Genomic DNA, 23,214 nt, shown 5'->3' on the forward strand with positions numbered 1-23,214 from the left:
GACATACACATAATATACAATCTATTGGGTTACACATGTCTATGATCGCTCACCCTCCACACACAGGTGAAAGTGGTATAACAGCACAATATAAGAAACAAATTGTAAATATCCATTGGAAATGATTGCTTATATCCACGTTATTTGAACTCTGGTTGAAAGTTGTCTCATTGACAATCATATCACAACTACTTATTTTTATATTGACTTATCAAGTTAGCACGAAGCATACAAAACGACTAACATAAAGACAATGGACACAAAGTACCGTTCTAAGAGTTATTCATGTTTTCCTTATCTAAACTTTGCATAACGCTAACTAGAGAGTGTATCTTATTAAAGCTGGAAGCTCTCATTTAATACACGATTTCAGCCACGTTAGCAGCACATGTTTGTCCAAACACTCGGATCTGCAGCATCATTTTAATTGTGAAATCATGGAAAAGTTTCAACCAGCTTAGAAGGACCAACAATGACTAGGAGCCTGGAGGGATACTGTATTGGCGCATTAACCAGAGTTACCAAAAGTTGCACACGAAAAAACCAGTCCTCTACTTTGTGATTAGTAACATTAACGGTACCAATTCTTTTTGCATTTTAAGAATATTAAGTAATAACATATCACCAGATACGTTGACATTACCCAAGTGTTAAACCAAAATACGAATAGAAACAACGCTTCCTTTTATTTCTATGCTATACATTTGTCAGTCTAATTAAAATATAGAACTCATTATGGAGTTTAACGAAATCAGAGTTCTATTTATGGAGTTTAACGAAATCAGAGTTCTATATTTTAATTAGACTGTACATTTGTGTAATTGCTATATTAAACTCAGTTTATAATAGAATAGAATAGAATAGAATAGAATATCTTTTATTTCCATAAGAGGTATATATATATTTATACAGTGGAGATCACTTCTAACCTCTCATCAAATCTGTCAGAATCTGTCAGGAGAACTGTTCCAGGACAGTATGTAGAACTGTCATCCTGACACCTTTTAGACAGTTCTAGCTAGAACTGATTTGGTCAGTTCTACCTAGAACTGATTTAGACAGTTCTACCTAGAACTGATCCTGACAGTTCTACCCTAGAACAGTTTTAGACAGTTCTACCTAGAACTGACCAAATCTTTGGTCAGTTCTACGACTAAAATTGAGAATGGAAATGGGGAATGTGTCAAAGAGACAACAACCCGACCATAGAACAGTTCTACGGCTAGAACAGTTCTACGATTAGAACTGATTTGGTCAGTTCTACGGCTAGAATTGATTTAGTCAGTTCTATCCATAGAACAGTTTTAAGAACTCTTTGTCTTAAATATAAATAAGTCAAAAGAATATAATATATATTAAAAAATTGCAGTGACGTCATTTAGAACTGTTCTACAATCCTGACAGGTTTGGTCAGTTCTACGGCTAGAACAGTTTTAGACAGTTCTGCTGACAGTTCTACGGTTAGAACTGATTAAGTCAGTTCTGCTGACAGTTCTACGGTTAGAACTGATTTGGTCAGTTCTGCTGACAGTTCTACGACTAGAACTGATTTGGACAGTTCTACCTAGAACAGTTTTAGACAGTTCTACCCTAGAACTGATCCTGACAGTTCTACCTAGAACTGATTCTGACAGTTCTACTTAGAACAGTTCTAGGACAGTTTAGAACTGTTCTATGACAGATTATTCTGACAGTTCTAATGAGAGGTTAGAAGTGATCTCCACTGTAGGTATATATGTAGTATATTTTACAATTGTCAGACACATACAATGTATTGTTACGCGTTTCTAATTTAGATTAACAAATAAGAATAATATGTCAAATGGACATCGTGCTCACCAAACAAACTTACAAATAAAACTTTCTAAAACAACAACTTCAACTCTAATCGGGATCGGTGATCGGACATATAACATGCATGCCTCTTACTATTGTCGATAGGGCTTTCATGTTTATCAGCTAAGTATTTGTTTTTGCATAGATGTTAACTTTTATGCTTTAAATGTGACTGTGTAATAAAAATAATCAAGAAACAGTTATGCAAAAATTTATATGGTGACTGTGATAAATGATGCTTGACTCTACAGTGGTACTCGGTGCCAATAATCTGAGAAACGTTAAAGAGCTGAAGAAATATAAACTTTAAAACTGACAAAACATATAATGATCACATATCCGTTTATTAATTTTATAAATATATTACGACAATGATGAAATGTACATACATTATGCAAACATAATGCAAATGTGCTCAATAAAGGCTATGCAAATACGATCATGAAATGAAAATAGTATGTTATTGCCCTTTTTGTCCAGGACCAAGGTACTGCTAAATCGAGGACATACGTTATAAAATAAGGATACGAGATTGAGTTATTGAAGATACGAATTGTTATCATGGTAATCAGGTGTAGGTTACATGTTTGCGATGGTACGATTTGAACTGCACTTCGTCTGTTATGTGAAACTCTAATATTTTAAAACAAACACCCAAATAACGTTCAATTCAATTTGGTGTACGAGATATAAATCTATAATTGACTGATAACCCAATAAGATATTCACAAAGTTGTAGTTTAAAAAAAAAAAAACTTTCTATAATCATCATCATTCATTATAAACGTCAACTTTCATTTTATGCAATTTACGACTTTTCGAGTTAGTACTGATCCTGATGCCGTTGCTACACCTATCGCTGCTTTTGTAGTGGCTGCCATCCCTAAAACCCCAGCACTCTGGCACGTAGCAAACCATCCACCGCCTACAGTTACAGAAGTCTGTAAGGAATGAGAAAATTATTAAGAAGTCTACAATCAAGTGTTGTAAAATATAATTTCTCTTAAAGACGACTTGCCGTGAACTTTAATCTATTAACAGGAGTATATAAAACACAGAAACTTATCTCGATTGTTTGCTTTTTGTATTCTATTGTTGTTACTTCATAAACATACATGCATGTTATATCCTGATATCTCCTTATATTAATTTTTAATCAGGAATGTTATTTAATTGTTTACCATTGCCATTGCTCATTCATTTTAATGTCGACATCTTGCTTTCTTTCTTTGCTTACAACTAATAACAATCGTTGTCTACGTTCCCTTTAAAAACTATCTTTCAGACACATGCAAATCAATTTAAACTGGATTTTAAGAATGTTTACCTTCAACCATGCTGCCCAAGAACCCGCCATAACACCTGCTGCTCCAAACCCTACAGCACTTAATACGAAGGGTGCTGCTACAGTGGCAGTGACTCCAACAGCCGTTGCTGCGACTGTAGTTGATAGTGTATCTAAAATATATATTTATTTGTTTTTGCGTAGAAATGTTAAACCAGAAAAAGACAAGATAGTACAGAGATTAATATTGCCATTCAAAAGCCAATTGTTCTTTTAAGGACAAGAGAAATGATAACATAATTATTTATTACTCTCTACTTCTATGTAAACCATATGTAGTCGTCTCATAACGCCCCTCTGATATGAGAAGCACACATCTAATACATCAATCTAGTCAATAAAAAGATATAAGAGTTTTACTATGTCATTTAATTGTGATACATGTACCAACACTTTAAAAGATATAGAAACCATCTAGTAGAGAATTCCATGTTATCGATGGATTTTTAAAGATTGGCATATCCAGGTCAAAGATCATCAAGAAAAAGCAGGAGTACTTAGACCCCTTCAACGGAATAGCACAGGGCAGCGTAATCCGTCAAACCAATTTAAACATCATTATATATGACTAACCATGTTGTTAAAAATATATATTTATCAATTATGGACTTTTGACGAGGTCAATACGTTATATATGGACCAGTTCAGATTATATTGAACCTCGGACGAATATATGCACATGTTTAGATTATATTAGGACAAGGACGAAGTCCGAGGTTCAATATAATCTAACAGGTCCATATATAACGCATTGACTGATTGAAAGTCCCTAATTTTTATATAAAACATATGTAAATAGGGTAAGTTTGAAAATTATTGGACTCGATGTTACTATTTTTAGTAAAAGGGAGTAAATACCATTTCTAGAAATAGTAACGTCGAGTCAATTTGTCAAAAAAGAGAAAAAATACAAAATATATATTGCCGAAAAACACGTGACCAAATAAACCAATGAGAAACAAGAAAAATCAAACCATATAGATATAAGAAGATGTGGTATGAGTGCCAATGAGACAACTCTCCAGCCAAGTCAAAATTTATAAAAGTAAACCATTATAGGTCAAAGTACGGTCTTCAACACGGAGCCTTGGCTCACACCGAACAGCAAGCTATAAAGGGCCCCAAAAATTACTAGTGTAAAACCATTCAAACGGGAAAACCAACGGTCTAATCTATATAACAAACGAGAAACGAGAAACACTTATGAACCACATCAACAAACGACAACTACTGAACATCAGATTCCTGACTTAGGACAGGTGCAAACAATTGCAGCGGGTTTAAACGTTTAAATGGTACCAAACCTTCACCCTTTTTCTGAAACAATAGTGTAACATCACAACATAGTAAGACACACTATAAAATATCAACTGAAATGGCTTAACTCAATCAAAGGACATATTAACACCAGTGAACATACACTGAACAAATAAATTTGGTCTATGATACTATGTAAATACAAAATAAATAAACTAAGGGAAGAATAATAAAATTAACATGTTATACCGCTGTGAAATGTTAAACAATATAAGAAAAAACAATATGCTCGAACAAAAATATCAGCCATTTGCAATTACTTTAAACACAGGTAAATGAAAATAATTTTGTTGTTAGGTATACGTGTACAGTTCAAATAGAGAAAGGAAATATTTTTACAAAATAAATAATTTTGATGTTCATAGTACGAAGTGAAAATTCATAGTAATACCAAACACTTATCAAAGCTGGTATATAGACCAGAAATAACCCTGAATAACATTAAATAACAAAAAAGCATTACAACTAGTATCAACAGGTCAAATAAACAAGAAAGTACGATTTGAGAGTACTCGCAGTTACTGACAGCTAGTTAAAAGCCAAAAACAATTAATAATAAAAAATCATGCATCAGAGACTAAAATCAACTAAAACACATCCCAGGGATTTAGTATTTTAACATCATGGACAGTCAAAGAAGACATGACTTGTGCAATGCCAAAAATAAATGTATCGACAGGCAGTAGGATAGTTAGGAGCTTAACCTCTTTATAGATCAAAATGAACGTGGGTGTGTCTTTATACATCCCGTTTGAAAAGAATACAAATTTAGTTATGTTTTAATTTGCTGATGACAAAATCGATATAAGGGCCAATGTAAACTATATTCAAAGATCTAATTACAACATTGGTAAGATAACCTTTACTAATAAGTTTGTTTAAAGGTTCGATGAGTTTACACGGATCACATAGTGATTTCCGCGCTTTAAGTACAATATTACGGTAAAATTTAGGATGTGAAATACCGTTTGTAATCAGTTTTCTACAAGTACAGCCAAATTTATTAATCAAATCTTTGTATCTATGAAAGAATTTAGTAAAAGATTTACGTAATTTATGGTAACGAAATCCCTGGCTTAATAATTTACCAGTGATGCATTGATTACGTTCGTTAAAATCTATGACATCACTACACACACGGGCATAACGAACGAGTTTGGATATATAAACACCGTATGATAGAGCCAAAAGGAACATCGCCGTCTAAAAAAGGAAAATTAACAATAGGGAATGAAAAGTCGTCTTTTTTGTCGTAAATTTTCGTACGGAGTTTTCCTTTAGAGATTGAAATGTCCAAATCTAGAAAAGGACAACTACTGCTGTTTATGTTAGATTTAGTTAAAGTAAGTTCTATTTGGTAATTGAAAAATATAAGGGCATACACCACAAGCACGGGGACACATTCTACTGCATCCACACAGCACGAGCAACAAACCCTGCAGTAAATAGATATAAGAAGATGTGGTATGAGTGCCAATGAGACAACTCTCCATCCAAGTCAAAATTTATAAAAGTAAACCATTATAGGTCAAAGTACGGTCTTCAACACGGAGCCTTGGCTCACACCGAACAGAAAGCTATAAAGGGCCCCAAAAATTACTAGTGTAAAACCATTCAAACGGGAAAACCAACGGTCTAATCTATATAAAAAACGAGAAACGAGAAACACTTATGAACCACATCAACAAACGACAACTACTGAACATCAGATTCCTGACTTAGGACAGGTGCAAACAATTGCAGCGGGTTTAAACGTTTTAATGGTACCAAACCTTCACCCTTTTTCTGAAACAATAGTGTGACATCACAACATAGAAAGACACACTATAAAATATCAACTGAAATGGCTTAACTCAATCAAAGGACATATTAACACCAGTGAACATACACTGAACAAATACATTTGATCTATGATACTGTGTAAATACAAAATAAATAAACTAAGGGATGGAAGAATAATAAAAGTAACATGTTATACCGCTGTGAAATGTTAAACAATATAAGAAAAACAATATGCTCGAACAAAAATATCAGCCATTTGCAATTACTTTAAACACAGATAAATGAAAATAATTTTGTTGTTATGTATACTTGTACATATGTAATATAGACAAATATCTCAATTCGCTGATAAAACCGCTATTTGGTATAATGGTAAACATGATAAAAACACTTTGAAAAAATTACAACTACATGTAACTCTAATTATTATAATATAATTAATTGAGAAAACATTCATCCGATTACTCCTCGAACTTAACGGAAAAGACATCAAATTCAAAACTCATTTTAAATTTTCCGGCCTTATCTTTGTCAAAAACCTTGCTTGGAATAAGCACATTTTATATTTAGAAGATAGATGTAAACCAGTACTTCACCTAAAACATTTGCAAAAGCAAATGCTATAGAATCAATTGTTTATGCTGTAGAGATCCCTACTAAGTTCGATCAATACTTGACTATGGCTGCCAACTCAGCTTCTACATGTACAACAACTAAAAACGACTCGATAACATTCAATAAGAACCTAAGGCTTTTCTCGTTTTTTCAATAATATACAGGTGTTTTTGTTTTTGTTTTAATGAACCTAATCCAACATTTTCTCAAAAAGAATAATTGTGAAATGTACAGAAAATTCTGGATTATATCAGCTTAATGCAGGATTGTGGCAAAATCCGGGATTAAGGATGTACACCTCTGAGTAGCCAAAAATTTCTAGAATTAATCTTTTTTTCTTAACCTGATTTTTGGGTTTATATGTCTGTAAGAAAATAATTGATGAAGAAAAAAATCATATGGTGGTGCACTTCTTTTTTTACTACGGCCATCAGAAGAATACATCCTTATTTAATAAAAGTGGGAATGGCGTTCCATAAATTTACACATTGGTTCCTTTTCTTAAAACAATCAATTAACTTAAAAGACATTTTATACTTAGTAAAAAAAATCGATTGCCCGCTAACAGCCCTGTTAACAGACCACGAATCAACGAATTATTTTGAGAAAGAATTTAAAAGGATGACAGGGGCCTCGGTGGCCGAGTGGTCTAAGTAATTACTACTGTAATCACTAGCCAATCAACACTGAGGTTGTGAGTTCGAACCCCACTCGTGCGGGTGCATTCGACTCCAAACTTAATTGACTAGGATTGTCAGTTTTCCTATCGAAGGTCGGTGGTTTTCTCCGGGCACTCCGGCTTCCTCCACCAATACAAACTGGCCGCCACGAAATAGCCCAAAAGCGGTGCTTAAAAGTGGCGTTAAAACACCAAAAATCAAAAATCAAATTAAAGGATGACATATTTGAAAAGGCAGTCAATTATTCCTGAAAAAGAACATCTTAGGTTTACATGAAAGAATTTTATTTTTTAATTCATTAATTTCATTGCGTAGTTACTTAACTTTATATATGAAGTAAAGACTTATTATAAGACACTTAACTTCCTAACATAAAATATATGTACATTGTACATGTGTGCTTTTTAAAAATTACAATAACTTTGTTTAAGGTGAAGACAGTTATTAATAGGAAACACAAAATACAGAGAATTAAAGTTCTAACCGAATTAATATAAAAAAAAATATATCACTTACAATTACTAATCTTATCCATGAAGATTGAAGTTTATCTTCCAACAGTTACTCTATATGTTTAATTTTATTCTTTCTTGTTTTGGCGTCAAAACTGTATTTAAGCTGTTATATGTGTACGCGATGCAATCCTAATTATATCCGAATCATGTTCACGATACATGTTATTTTATTTATAGAAGAAAATGTATTTGTTGCTTGACATGTTCACGGATATATATGTAGTTGAATGTATGACGGCATGTGACAGCGCTTGAAATCAAATTATACAGTCATGTGTGTATAATATTTATTCGACTTAAATAGAAACAATACGCAAATGTAATCGGACAACAACAAGCTTTCAAGTGACATGGATAGGAAATTTCTACAAAGTGAGTGGTCGAGATGAAGGATATTGCACATTTTCAGGTGCCACATGAAAAGACGATTTGTTAATATATTACTGTAACATTTATAAGCAGAGAACTATGCATTTGTCTTGTAAAAGGTCACTTACAACGGACCCCCTCAAGGTTGCTTTGATCATCGAGCTCTTTCGACACGTGACAGCGGATTCACATTGTAATCTCGTATTACTATTCGAGATTGGTCCGTTTCTGTAAAATCATCAAACCAAAAATGATACCCACTTCATTACGGTTACATGTTATACTGCCGAACGGGAATATTTCACTTAATCACAGTCTACATTTAGGTTACTACATGTAAGAAGGAAAAGTTAAAATTCAAAACATGCCGTATGATATGTTTTACCTTAAAGTTTGTAACATCATTGTTTTTTCAAACAAATCCGTGTTGTGGTCATTCACACTAACCCATAGGAACAAAATCCAGATAAGTTATAGTTAAAAAAGTCTTTATAGATATTTCAGGTTTACGCTTGTTTTTAAGTCTCAACATATTGCCTTAAACTTCAATTGTAGGTTTATATTAAGATAACTAGTCTAACATTATTAATAAGTTAAAAATCAGCAATTATACCATAGACGATACAATGCACATTTAAGTTTTAGCTCCGAGTCGTAAAAACATATGAATAAGCATCCTTGGGTATTCGTTAATACAGCAACCACACAATTGTTATTTTTTGTTTAATATTTCAAAGTAATCGTTTTATGAAACGGTGTGTATCTTTATAACGGACTTAAAATTCAAAATTAAATAGTTATCAAACTGAAACTCAAGAAGAGAAATTAATATACAGTAACTTTTCAAAAAATGCATGTATCTTGATTTTAATCTACATGAACTTTAATCACGATTCACATGTAAAATAAAAAATACGAACTTTCATATTTTTTTTAATAGACATAGACATAACAAACTTTATTTTGATTCGGCATATTAACATAAAAAATACAAACATAATCTCTGATGAGCTTTTTGCCGAATATAAAAACGTATAAAAAACAAATAAAGCAAAGCATCATGCATAATGTCATATAGGCTTAATAAAGCCATGCAACAACCAAAATTTCACATTAAAAGTTAAGTTGTACGCGTACAATGTTATACTAAGACAAGTTTCCATTATATTCAAAACGGCTCAAAAAATTGACAAACAAATGCTCTTTTGTATTTAATGTAAATATGCTTTCCTTTATTTTTTTTCTTACATCACAAAGACTTGCGATGTATGTCATGAAATGAAACGATTAATTTAACTGAAGTACGTCCATTACTCATTTTTCAAAAATTTAAGGACTGTCTGAAACCAAGATTACTAATTTTGTGAAAACGAACAGGAGATGTGTGGTCGCAATAACGTTAAAACTTGCTGTGTCTACATGAGCTTGTACATGTATAAAATATGACACAAATTGTAGTCAAATTAATCTAAAAGGTCAACTTTGCCTGAGGGAGTCGAAACCTTATCTTCTTAATAATTTCTAAATTTGAAAACGGACAATTTAAGACAGGTTTGTTACAAGAGCGATGTTCTCCTTTGAGGAGTCCATACAATATAAAAAAATAAGAAGATGTGGTATGATTGCCAATGAGACAACTCTCCACAAGAGACCAAATGACACAGAAATTAACAAACTATAGGCCACCGTGCGGCCTTCAACAATGAGTAAAACCCATACCGCATAGTCAGAAGAAGCCCTGAAGAAAAGGAACAAACTAATCAAACAGCGGAAATGTCTAATGCAGGCTGAAAGACCGTGGATGAGACTTTCTGATGAAGTGGCGTCAGATTTCTAGGACGAGAAACGGATATGAGCCGCCGAAACTAGGACCGTTATAAAGATGAAAGTCTCGAAGTCCAACAAACGTGATACCACTTGACTTGATTGAAAACAATATATCATATTTTGCCATTGTTAAATCTCGAATTTGTGAATTAACATTACATCAGCACATGCATTTATAAGTCATAAGCCTTCACTCTTTCCTTGATTATAGCAACGATTGCAATTTATCAGCAATTATTTGCTTGTCATCACAACCCGAAAATTGTCTTTTTGAGCAGGAACTGCTCATCAGGACCACTTGGATTTAAAAGCTGACCATTGAAGATCATTGTATTACCTTATTGCTCTTGATGTCGATCATTATGAACTTGTGTTACTTGGTTGCTGTCTCATTAAAATTAAGCCTCCATCTATTTTATTCATTTATTATCTTATCATTTCTTCTGATATAATTGAATTCATATTAAAACCATATATATTCTTTAACTATTCCTTTATTACAAGATTAGGGAAAGGGAGTTTCATAAAACATAAATTTATATACACTTTTTTTAACCTACCCCTCTCTCTCTCTCTCTCTCTCTCTCTCTCTCTCTCTCTCTCTCTCTCTCTCTCTCTCTCTCTCTCTCTCTTGAGTGATCGCGTAAAATGAAGAAAGATAACAGTGATATGGTCAATCAATTTTTTTGTCATCTTAACGATTTATGTGCAAACTACAAAGCACAACCAATCTAGTAAGTATGTAGAACTAGTGATGCATCATTAGTATGTCAAATGAAACGTTGATTGTATTTCCCCTAAGCCTATGCCACGAGCAGTCTTGAACTTTATATATTGCAGTCTTTGCTTTGAGTTGAAGAACAACGTACAATACAGTTACTGCGTCTTTGCTTTTTTTTAATGTGCGCACAGGGATTACAAAAATGCATGTGTCATGAAATAATACACCACGTCCTTTCTATTTCATTACATAATAGACAATTTATCAGACTAAAATATAGATACAGTGTATAGCTACATGCAATTAATTAAGTATGTGATCAATTTTTATGTTTTAAAATTCTTGTATTGGACAATGATAAAAAAAGTTGGCACGTGCATGTAACATACTGTATGATATTTGTGTATGTCTCTCAGCAAAAGGTTATTAAATTGAATGCACATTGTATTATACATCAGGGTCTGGATGGGATTTACAGAACAGAGTATAATGGGCAAAAAGTGCAGAATAAAGAAAACAAAATGGAATTGAGAAAAATAGACTAAAAAGATAAAGAATAGAGAATAAAGGAAACTTGAGAATATTTGGGTCAAAAAAAAAAAAGAAGAGCAACGAAGAACCCCATCCAGACCCTCATACATTACAGTTTGGGATGTGAGAGAATTCCGGCGTGTTACTCTAAACACAACCTGCTTCTACAGCTAAGACCAGTCCTAACCTCTCATCAGGTCATCCATCATCTGTGATAATAATCTGTCATAAAACCGTCTTAATCAAATCCGTTCATATGTAGAACTGTTTAAATCTGTTCAAGGGCAGAACTGTCAGTGGATGAGACTGCAATGAAACGACAAAATAACTAAAATGTTTTTAGAGGACACCATCAGTCTTCAACAGCAAACACAAAAAAATAAAAATTAGAATACATGTATGACAGACGAAAACTACTAACGAAGTTCCTGACCTTGAACAGGAACATGAAAATATGACGGGGAAAACAATTGTTTTTATCCCCCATCTCCCCCTTTTTTATGTCGATCAGTAGATTAACAAAATGTACATGAAAGAAGATACAATAAAACACTTTTGTATAGATAAATATAACCCTTTTAACTCTACACTAACAGTACATCATGTAACAATAATACAAAACACATGACAAATTCCACCGTAAGCAATAAGTAGATGGTTGTAGGATAGAATATAGAATGTTCTAAGGTAGACCAGCTTGTCATAAATTGTTCTGAACTGTTCTGGCTTCGAAGTTGAGTAGTAATAAGTCCTATGCCAAAGCCTAGGCTTTTTAATGTATCTAAGTTCACACTATATGCCAGACAAATGTCTTGGTAACTTCACGGGAATTTCACTTACTTACAAAAATGTATGAAGATATTAAATGGGACAATACAAAAACTAAAAACTGACGAAAGACAGAAAGCTCCATGATTAAGAGAAAATAACCGAAACAGAAAAAAAAATTTGACAACACACTGTCTACAAAAAACCCAACTATAGACTAAGCAATATGAGCTCAACCAAAAAGAGGACAAAATTCTGGTAAAAAATATTTCAGTTTTAACAGTATCGTGCGGTCTGTCTTATCAAAGAGATCCTAATAGAACCTTTTGTCACAACATTCTTTTTCCCCCGACTATCTTATGTTATATCTAATGTCCTTATTAAATAAAGATAAGAACTGTTTTCCCCATAAAAAAATCACGCTTACACAAAACGCAAAACGATAAAGCTGACGTAAATTTTTGATATTGTGAAGCACACATACATTTTTAGAATGGTTAAACTTGTTACCTTAAGCTTTGCGTAAAACTATGATTGCTTGAATTGATCATGAGTGTGTGCATTTAGAAAATGTTTTATTATCTGCATAGGGTAAGAGTTATTTTAAATCGTACTGGACCCCCCTTCAAAGTTGACTTTCATGTATAGTCATTTAATTTACTGAAGTGCACAAGGTTTGGTACTAGAGTAAATCTGAGACTACTATAGTCTCAGAGTGAATAGAGTTTCATATATTGAACTTCGAGCCATTATATTTAGACCGTGAAACTGATTGCGTTGATTAATCATTTGTTAGTACTAGCTGTAAGCCTTATTATGACCACAAGCTAATGATATTTAGTACATTTTGTTAGAAGTCACACACCTGTCAACTATATGCATGTTTTCAAAAAAGAAAAATAGCAATGTACAAAATGGATTTAATGCTAGATAACTAATACTTACAATCTAATTAAAATATAGACCTATGATTTCTTTATCCTCATTTGAGATCTAACACCGATGCCTATATAGTTTCACTTCTGAAGGATTTCGCATGAGACTTTTTCAACCAATCAGAATTCGAGTATCGAATTTGGACAGTGCCGCCGGAACATAATCTTGAATGTGGTTCATTGAAAGGTCCCGAGGGTATCCAAAATACAAACAATGGGACGAATGAGAAGTTTATCGCTTCGATTGTTTCATTGGTTACAAATATTTTTGAGATCTCTGTCGTCCTAATAACATCATACAATTCCATTCAATATTCAATACAAAATATTCGGATACAATGTAGTTAATAGTAACTATAGCCATGTATATTTGAAATATGTGACGTTTGTCATAGTGTTCAGTTGTTCCCTGTACGTTTTTGGATTGGATCGTAATCGTTGTAATTAGAGTACAGTAAACACTTTTTAAAACTGTACACTATAGCGGTGCCCCTCTTACCAGATGTGGATCAAGGATTCTGAAAAAGGAGCCGGGAAACTAGGCATTGTTTGGAATGGGACATGTAAAAAATCTGTATTAACCATATAGGTAGCTCCATAAGGAGGGGGGGGGGGGGGGTGGGGGCTCCACTTATCTTGTAAATAAATAATCGTCCTCCATTAGCTGTGCTGATGTAGTACTTCTTTAACTCAGTTGGTAGAGCTGTGGCTTACCGTACTATTTTTGGGAACTGTCGGGGGGGGGGGGGGGTCTTTTATATTTTGTACCTAATATGCTGTAAATTAAGTTCTAGGTCATAGGCCTGGATATAATCCATGTATATTGACCATGCTATTCCCATACAGTAGGATATACATGTTCTCCCATGCATGCTGTAGGGGACACATGTAGACGTTGCAAGGAAGCCATACATGTATACCAAATATAATTATCAAATAGCTATTACTCATTATAAGTGAGTATTTCACATGAGAAAAAAAACCCATAAAAATGAGATAAAGTACAATGGACATATGACAGACATGATAGTTAATGTTATATTTAGGTTGTTGTACATGTTGTATGGTATATCGTAATGTTTTTTTTTAAGTGAAGAATTGTGTGCTAATGGCAGATCTATATACCAATAGATATGGTATGATTTCCACGGACATTTCTGTAAAAATGTATTCAACTTTTATAGACAAAGGTTATTTAAGAGCTTTGACATTGTACATGTATAGACAATTGTCTTTTTCTTCTGTTGAAGACTTAGATAAAGGTTTCATTCTAGATGTTATTTAATTATTTTTTGCTATTCAGTTGCTATCTTATTGACACATATATAAATGTAAATGCATAATATCTCATATTGTTCAATGTAAATTTTGACCTACTGCTTTATATAGTATCTGAGAAATGGAATTGATCACAAAAAATTAACCTTGATCACTGATACACGAAGTGAGGTCGAGGTCACATGAACACAGGCACTTGTCTGAAAAAAAACCCCACTATAGTATATACCTAGTTAATGTTATATTTAGGTACATGTGTATGGGACTCATAGGTAAAACAATTCGGAGACAAGTTGAACACTGTCTGACAGGCATGTAAACCATGGATCCCATATACCAAATAGAGTTATTCTATTACTCAGAATATGTGAGAAATTCACATGATAAATGCACTATACATGTAGTTTTTTAAGAAGTCACTGAACCATGAAATGAGGACAAGGACAATGCACATATGACTTGACAGAAACTTCTTAATATAAGTTTTTTATTATACAAAGTATGAAACATCCAGCATTTCTACTCTCTGAAATGTAAAACTTTATATAAATAGTTAAAGCTGTCGCCCGATTCGCATACATGTCTTGTATTCTGTGACTTTTGTCGCAGACTGGACAAAACTGGAGACTTTGGAGGAATTAAGCTTCCATATGCGCTTCATGGTGATAGTCAGTAAATAAAAGGTGCATACATGTATCCTGAGGAAAATAAAAAAGGGAGATATAAGTGTATGATTTATCTGCTTGATTTATCTGGCCAAATGTTGGTTCATTGGCATAATCAAAGAACTTTCTTCTCGACACCCCTTATGATTAATCAGTTTAACATGTTTAAGTTTGGTTGAAACTGGACCAGTGGAGATTGTTGTAAAGGTTTACAAGTTAATAGTACAACCACAACTACAAGATGATTACAACTGATGGCAATAGCTCACTTGGCCCATAGGGCTAGGTGAGCTAACAATGTGCGTTGCCTTTCTAAAAAAAAATGTGAATGAAGTCTTCAGTTGCAGAACATACAATACAAATATGACCAAAATAAATTGACACTTTATTGATTAAGGTTCATGCACCTTATCTTTCACAAATCAGTGGTTTCTGAAAAAAAAATAGTTTTCCATACATCTGGTTTATCCGTCCAAATCAAGACAGAGGAAATCTATTACTAACTAATCTGAACTGCATTGTATTTTAATTAATGAACTTGTAGCACTGTCAACATGTACTTGATAAGCAACAATATTTTTGTTCAAAAGTACAACGGCTTGATTCATTTGTGATCCAAAATGTGCAGAATGCTATTATAGTGGAAGGATCAACTTCACTTCATACTCCTCAACATTACTTTAGATATTAAAGCATATATCGCCTTGATCGCTGATGATCATAATGACATGTAGAACTAAACTTTGTAACATTTCCTGGAAACCAGATTGGTCAAATATGTCTTCATAAGGATTTGAAAATATGGAATGTCTTGGACTATGTTCGACTTCTACCGAAGATTTTCAGAATGTCTGTTGGTTTTAAATCTGTATACGAATGTTACAGTACTTAAATGAAAAAGGCTTTTATATTTTTGCTTTTGTGTAGACATCATAGACATTGTTAGCAAATTGGCATTTCTTGACATATTTATTTGGTGGCCAAATGTATATTTCACAAAACCTAAGAAACACATAACTAATCCAATCACAAAATGGGAACTGTGGTGCAAGCAAATGCATACAATTATACAACGTGTACAATAAATAATGTAGTTATTTCTCAGTTTAATCACTGTAAAAACTAGTTGGATTTTCATATTTTTTTTTGGCATTCATATTCTTTGATAACTTTAGACTTAAAAGATCGGTAAAAGTACTTCAAACTTATATAACATAACAACAGCAGTACAAAATTTGTTTAAAAGCTCATCATTATTTTTAAAGTTTTTTTTATGAAAATGCTGTTCCTTCCAGTTGATATAAATACTAAAGCTGAGCCTGTGTCTGGCCTTTTATCCTTTATGTCTGGCATGTGTGTGAATTACTCACAGTGACACTCAATTTTCATTTCCCTAAACTTTCTGTGTCTGGTTCCTTTCCATGAATTTATCAGATAAATTATATACTTACTGGAGATGCGATGAGATGATTAAAGCCGTAAATTTTCTCCTTGACAACATTTATGTACGTTTCGGCAATAAAATTTATCGATAGGTTGTAGGTATTCCTACGGGCACCAATCGTATCCCTTTAATAGCAGACTTGTTCCTGTACTGTTAAAATTCCATGTAATTGATAAATTCAACAACACTTACCGTTATCTTGATGATAGTTTTTCGTTAAATAATCAAGAACTCTCTAAATATACTACCGAAATTTACTCAAACGGAATATTACATCATAAATGTTACCGTGATGTTGTTTACAGAGCCCGGAAATTTATATACGATCAGGGTAAACTTATCAATCCTTTCAATGAACTTATTCTAAAAGGTTACCAATTCAACACTGTAATTAGATCTTTGAATATTGTTTTATTGGTATAGATATTGATTTTGTTATCAGTAAATTAAGACCAAACTTAATATTATAATAATTTATTGTTATACACATATGCACTTTACGGTACTACACTATGTTGATACCTATATTAAAGCATTGCATAAATGTCGTTTTTTTCTCTGACTGTTAATGACGTCTTTACACTAAATCCATTGGATGTTGGATGTGTACTGATTGATATTTTAGTCTTAGATACATGATTTTTTTTTTAGTTGTTATTGGCTTTGAACTAGCTGTCAGTAACTGGGAGTACTCTCAGATCTGTATTTTGTGATTTTGTTGTTGTTAGGGATGTACAAATACCCTGCAACGTCCGGTCTGTGTTTTTGTTAGATGTTTTCTGCTTTGTATCGATCTGATGAGTTGAGCCTTTTTCAAGTGATTTTTATATTTTGTTCATATATTGTCCTGTAACACCACTTTCCCAGCTTTGGGGAAGGGTTGAGCGCTGACAAACATGACTTTGTTTAACCTCGACCAATTTTTTATCTTCCTGTCCCAATTCAGGAGCCTGTAGTTCAGTGTTTGTCATTGATTCATGTCCGAAATATTTGTTTTTCGTGAATTGTATTGTTATAAATTAGGCCGTTATTTTTCTAAATTTAATTGTTTCATATAGTTCATGTCGGGGCCTTTTATAGCCGACTACACGGTATAAGTGTTCTCATTGTTGAAGGCCGTACGGTTGTCTCTTATTGCTTACATCCATTTCATTTTAACATTGGTGGATAGTTTGCAACTACTAAATTTTATATTAACTTTGCTTCTCTGGCATAATTCAGCTGTGACTGGACGAAAAGCCTTTAAACTACAAATGTAAGTCTATATTGACAATTATCTTTTCGATTTGGATAATTACATTATAAGTCAGATTAATTGTCAACATTTTCCTTTTATTATCTTTTTGTTTACACTTTATTCAACTATTTCGATAGTTGGTTTCGTGACTTTGTGCAAGAGGATTTTGAAAATGGATATCCTTGAAGTTATCCCGCGTAATAAAATTAGCATGCGTAATAACAGATGAATATGAATAGTCAATACGCAAACAAACAAATCTACAGCCCCTCCCCCTGCAATTTATAAAAGAGTTGTTCCCTATAACAATCGGCAAACATTTATTAATACATTGTTAGGTATATGTATCTTTGTTGTAATGTTTTTTTTTAACTCAAATATGTCATACATCTTACAGTATATACTTTTATTCTTGTCTGTCTGTTGACCAAATTGTTAAACTTTTTCTCAACTTTAATCTGCTTAGATGACTTGTTGTTAGTCTTTTCTATCATTTACACATTTACTGGGTAAACAGCCTTGAACATTTGCCACATTATACTCTAAATAAAAATTGTAACAGCACAGAAATAGAAAATTTGATCAAATTAGGCGGACAATTTCCGGACGATTTGTGCAATTCAAATTTGTTGAAATGTTATACTTCAAGAAGTACTTATAAGTTATTGGAGAAAAAGTAGTCAACACGACTGTTTATTCATTATGGTTCTAATATAGATTAATATAGACAAATCCACCAGCATAGAAGCAGGAGATCAGGCATTGCGGTCATAATATTTTTGATCACGATCATCGTACTCGGGACTCGGAAATCAACCAATCAAAATACTGGATATGGTGCTTCAAGCACAATTAATGTTGTATTGAATTTCCGAGGACTGACTCGAGTATAGTTTTATTACCGAGTAGGACAAAATCACCAGCGAATACATTTAATCAGAAGACATATTAAGCAACCGTATGTGACGCCAATTAAAACAACTATATAATCGAAGGAAATGTTTTATTATTATAATTAACTATTGCTATTTCAAGGAGTAAATCTACCATCTATTTTTTGTTATTGAAAAATATGGACATCGTTAATTATCCTCAATCCATAAAATATATTGTAGAGTATTGTATACATGTATACAGGTAATAAAGTTGTCTTCTTTTTCAAATTGTGTAAGAGGAAGTTCTATTTTAAACTTTACAGGTATTTAAACAAAATGTGACTGAATAACTAAAGAATACTTTATGAACTGTAAAATACAAAGGTGTATAATTTACATGTGACGAACAGATTCATAAATAGAAGTATCGGTAAATACTTCCTTGAGGAAAAAAATGCACTGTTGAAGAATGAAGCAAGTTTGGACAGTTTTTGTGTTATTCTTGTACATTTATGGAATTGATAAATTTCTGTTAACAAGAGCTGGTAAGTTATTGTCAAAATGCTGCCAAGTTTATTGTTTAATGTTTAGTTACAAGATAATTTTTAAAATAATGCAATCAGTTTTCAACTCTAGGATTGAAGATCAAATTGGGCTCGTCGAAATAGCACAGTTCTATTTCATTTCGAGTATAAACCAATTAAACATTATTCAAATTGTCTATATTCTTACAAAGAGAATCGAAAGATACTTAAGAGACATTCCCCTCAAACTCATTAGTCGAAAATAAACTAGCAACGTCAATCCAAATGACAAACAACAGTATACAAAACAAAACATAGAAAACCCGTCATGTTGCTCATGTAAGTACAAACCCAGTTACAAGTCTATTTCGGTAGGCCACATTCGGGCAAACAGAGGACGGGATTGTGGTTACGACGACTGGAACATATTCGTCGTCATCTGTGAATCAGATATTCCATAACGGTCAACCAACCCGTGATGGCGTCCGTAAAATTTCGAAGGGGTGATTCCAACTTCACCACTTGTAACTCTAGGTTTTTAATATCGTATCAACTGGGAGATATATACTCCATATGCAGGCGCTGCTGGAATGTTTTTTCAAATGAACCTTCTGATATTTATATCTTCCGATTTACACAGAAAAGCAAACCACAACTCTACATACTGTATCAAAGAAGAAAAAGGTTTAAAATTTTTCACCGAACAGTCTTCAACATTTGAAAAAAACCATACTCTAAGTTAGGTTTAAAGAGAAGATACCAAAGGACAGCATTTTTACACCACTGTAAAAATGCTGCCCTTCTTAATGCGGATTTCAGATTCGTTACAAAAGACTGACTGGTATTCAATTACAAGTAATTCATTGTATTAAGTATTACTACACAGACGGGTTAAAATACAATAAATCTTCGTGACAAAATGAATATTAAAACAACTGTGTCAATTTCTTTAAGTAATCCAGGATATCTTTCTCGAGTGATGTGTAAACATATGAAAATGAATATTTTCTTATAAGTTTGTAAACATTCCTTTCTTGTTCCTGTTACGGATCATTTAAATATGCGTAATGACATTTTCCAAAGTAAGGCAAAACTTTTAGTTACATCATTAAAACACATTTCGCATTTAAAGAAAGAACCAGAGAATAATCATTATGAAAGATATTGTTTGTTTTGTTCTATCTTACATTCAATTTCAAAAGTGAATAAGAATCTAACCTGTTATGACATTGAGCAATCTTTAGCGCCACGTGTTTTGGTTTTAAATGTTTAATTCTGTAACATATTGCCGATCTATGATTTCCAGTTTTCAATTTAAGTAGTTTTATTTCAATTGATTAGTCCTAAAATATATTTTATATCAGATGAAAGGTGAAACAAATACAGCATGTTGAAACAAACAAGCCATAAAAGTATCCAAATATATCTCGTTTCAAGTTGTTGTGGCTGACAAACTTGATCTACAATGAACCGTTGGAGTATCTTGGTTCATTGTGTTAATTTTATCAGCAGTAATGTTGTTCAAAAGTATCAAACATGCGATTAATATTTCTTTTATCGTTTATTTTTAAATTCATAGATGTGTTGGAAGTTTTTGACATTTATCATGTTTATCTGAAAGGAATAACATATCATATAAAAAGTTTTGACAATATACATTTTTAATTCATCTAATAGAGTGTTGTTAAGTCAAGGTGAACGTTCAGTTGCAAATATACCATGCATATTAAGAACGAGAGTAAATTAAAAATAAATGACAATTAATCTACAAATGTAATGGATAGCTTGTTCAAAATGAACCGACCAGAAATAGCTGGACTAACCCATCGTGTACTTTTGTGAAAAGGGTTCTTTCCCGTGCATAGTGTGTTGCACTCTACCTATACGTGACATCGAATTAACCCTTATTCTCACTGTACGAGGCCACGTTTTTATACATCCGCATATTCAAATGAACGCCCATCTTTAGCAGGCGTTAACTGGCGGAACAGTCTAACCATAATTATACACCCCAAAGTTTGCATATCTGAACTGCTGTTTCAGAATTTAAGCCATTGACTTTATTATTTTCAAGCAATTATAGCAGAATAATTATTTTTTGTGAAAGTGCAGATAACCGAACAGGTGCATGTCACAAGCAAGGACCCTGTAGTTCAGTGGTTGTCGTTGTAGCATGTCTGTCATATTTGTTTTTCGTAAATTGTTTTGTTATAAACTAGGCCGTTAGTTTTCAAAATTGATTTTTTTTCATATATTTCATGTCGGAGCCTTTTATAGCCGACTATATAGGTATGGGTATTTTTCTCATTGTTAAAGACCGTATGATTGCCTATATATATATGCACACGTATAAAAATTGCGGTTTTTATCCAACACAATCATAGGTTTGAACGTTGTTTTCAATTTAGACTTGTTTATATTTTATCGTTTGGGCTTGTATTATATTTTCCTTCGGGTTTATATGATCCGTTCATCCTATTTCGACTCTTTAAAATTCAAGAGTCTATCCTAAATTGAGGTAAATTATATGGCCTTCCAAATACCGTTTCGATCCCTAACATCACTGAAGAGACATTAATTGTCGAAATCCGGATATGGTGTACAAATTTTTGCACCTTATGTTTGCGATATACCATCTTTTCCGCAAGTTTATTGTTTTCTGTTTGAATAATTAAGATCCATGTTACATCTGGTGATCAATTTATTTGGCAATCGCCAATGGCAGTCAGCAGGGTTTAAGAACATCAGTTGTTCGACCTGTTAGTCAAATGCATTTTGTTAAAATATACTTTTCACTTTTCGGTCTTTTGGAAAATGTTGTTTGTGCTGTATTTAGACCCCTCTACCAAGAAATTTGTTTTACATGCACACGTATAAAAATTGTGGTTTTTATCCAACGCAATCATAGGTTTGAACGTTGTTTTCAATTTAGACTTGTTTATATTTTATCGTTTGGGCTTGTATTATATTTTCCTTCGGGTTTATATGATCCGTTCATCCTATTTCGACTCTTTAAAATTCAAGAGTCTATTCTAAATTGAGGTAAATTATATGGCCTTCCAAATACCGTTTCGATCCCTAACATCACTGAAGAGACATTAATTGTCGAAATCCGGATATGGTGTACAAATTTTTGCACCTTATGTTTGCGATATACCATCTTTTCCGCAAGTTTATTGTTTTCTGTTTGAATAATTAAGATCCATGTTACATCTGGTGATCAATTTATTTGGCAATCGACAATGGCAGTCAGCATGGTTTAAGAACATCAGTTGTTCGACCTGTTAGTCAAATGCGTTTTGTTAAAATATACTTTTCACTTTTTGGTCTTTTGGAAAATGTTGTTTGTGCTGAGTGTATTTAGACTCCTCTACCAAGAAATTTGTTTTACATGCACACGCAAATTTTTGTTCTTTCCTCGCCGGGATTCGAACTCGTGCTATTGGGAAATCGAGACAACGCCGCCTGCGCTGTGTCCAGGGCTCTATACCACTCGGCCACTTAGACTGAATATGTGTTTTCAGCCGTGTATCACCTTCACTGGAGATCCAATAAATGGATCTGTCGTAGAGTTGTCACTTGTTTAGACGTACACTACAAACCAGTAAAAGTCTGAAATGGCCTATATCTGTACTCGACTGTACTGATTTTTACTCGACCAGTCTGAATTGGTTTGAAATTTACTTGATAATACTCGACTGTAGTCTGAACCGTACTTAACAGTCTGAACTTGTACTCGACCCTTACTCGACCAGTACTTAACCATTTTATACGTGTCTGAACCATGCTCGACCTAGTCTGAACCATGCTTGACCTAGTCTGAACCATAAACAGTCTCCGGGACAAGTTTGCACTTCCGCTGAGTGCAAAAGTTGTCACCTTAATTTTTGGAGTTAAGTCAAAATGAAGTTGATAACTTGGTTGGTATTGGTTCCCTGATATTTGTCCTA

General features: G+C 33.1%; 2 protein-coding genes across 2 annotated transcripts in view; one reads left to right on the forward strand and one right to left on the reverse strand.

Annotated features, from left to right (window-relative positions):
- Positions 1–1,991: 1,991 nt before the first annotated feature.
- On the reverse strand, positions 1,992–3,454 carry LOC127708466 (interferon alpha-inducible protein 27-like protein 2B). The gene is made up of 4 exons (XM_052213334.1): positions 3,433–3,454; positions 3,164–3,294; positions 2,690–2,777; positions 1,992–2,008 (listed from the first exon to the last, which is right to left on the reverse strand). The coding sequence occupies exons 1-4, from the start codon at positions 3,452–3,454 to the stop codon at positions 1,992–1,994; spliced, it is 258 nt and encodes an 85-aa protein (XP_052069294.1).
- Positions 3,455–19,172: 15,718 nt separating this feature from the next.
- Positions 19,173–23,214, forward strand: part of LOC127707508 (uncharacterized) — a 92,787-nt gene continuing 88,745 nt past the window's right edge. The window contains exon 1 of the mRNA XM_052212086.1: positions 19,173–19,285. Coding sequence (XP_052068046.1) covers positions 19,210–19,285 — 76 coding nt within the window. The 5' untranslated portion in view covers positions 19,173–19,209. The remainder of the gene's footprint in view (positions 19,286–23,214) is intronic.

The sequence above is a fragment of the Mytilus californianus genome, unplaced genomic scaffold, assembly GCF_021869535.1.
Source record: "Mytilus californianus isolate M0D057914Y unplaced genomic scaffold, xbMytCali1.0.p SCAF_7, whole genome shotgun sequence".
NCBI classification, from domain to species: domain Eukaryota; kingdom Metazoa; phylum Mollusca; class Bivalvia; order Mytilida; family Mytilidae; genus Mytilus; species Mytilus californianus.

Coding starts and splice junctions, on each gene's coding strand:
- LOC127708466 (XM_052213334.1), bottom strand. CDS start 3,454: ATGGTTTACATAGAAGTAGAGA. Junction 3,295..3,432: donor GGTTTACATAGAAGTAGAGA/GTAATAAATAAT, acceptor TATATATTTTAG/ATACACTATCAACTACAGTC. Junction 2,778..3,163: donor CTTGGGCAGCATGGTTGAAG/GTAAACATTCTT, acceptor CATTCCTTACAG/ACTTCTGTAACTGTAGGCGG.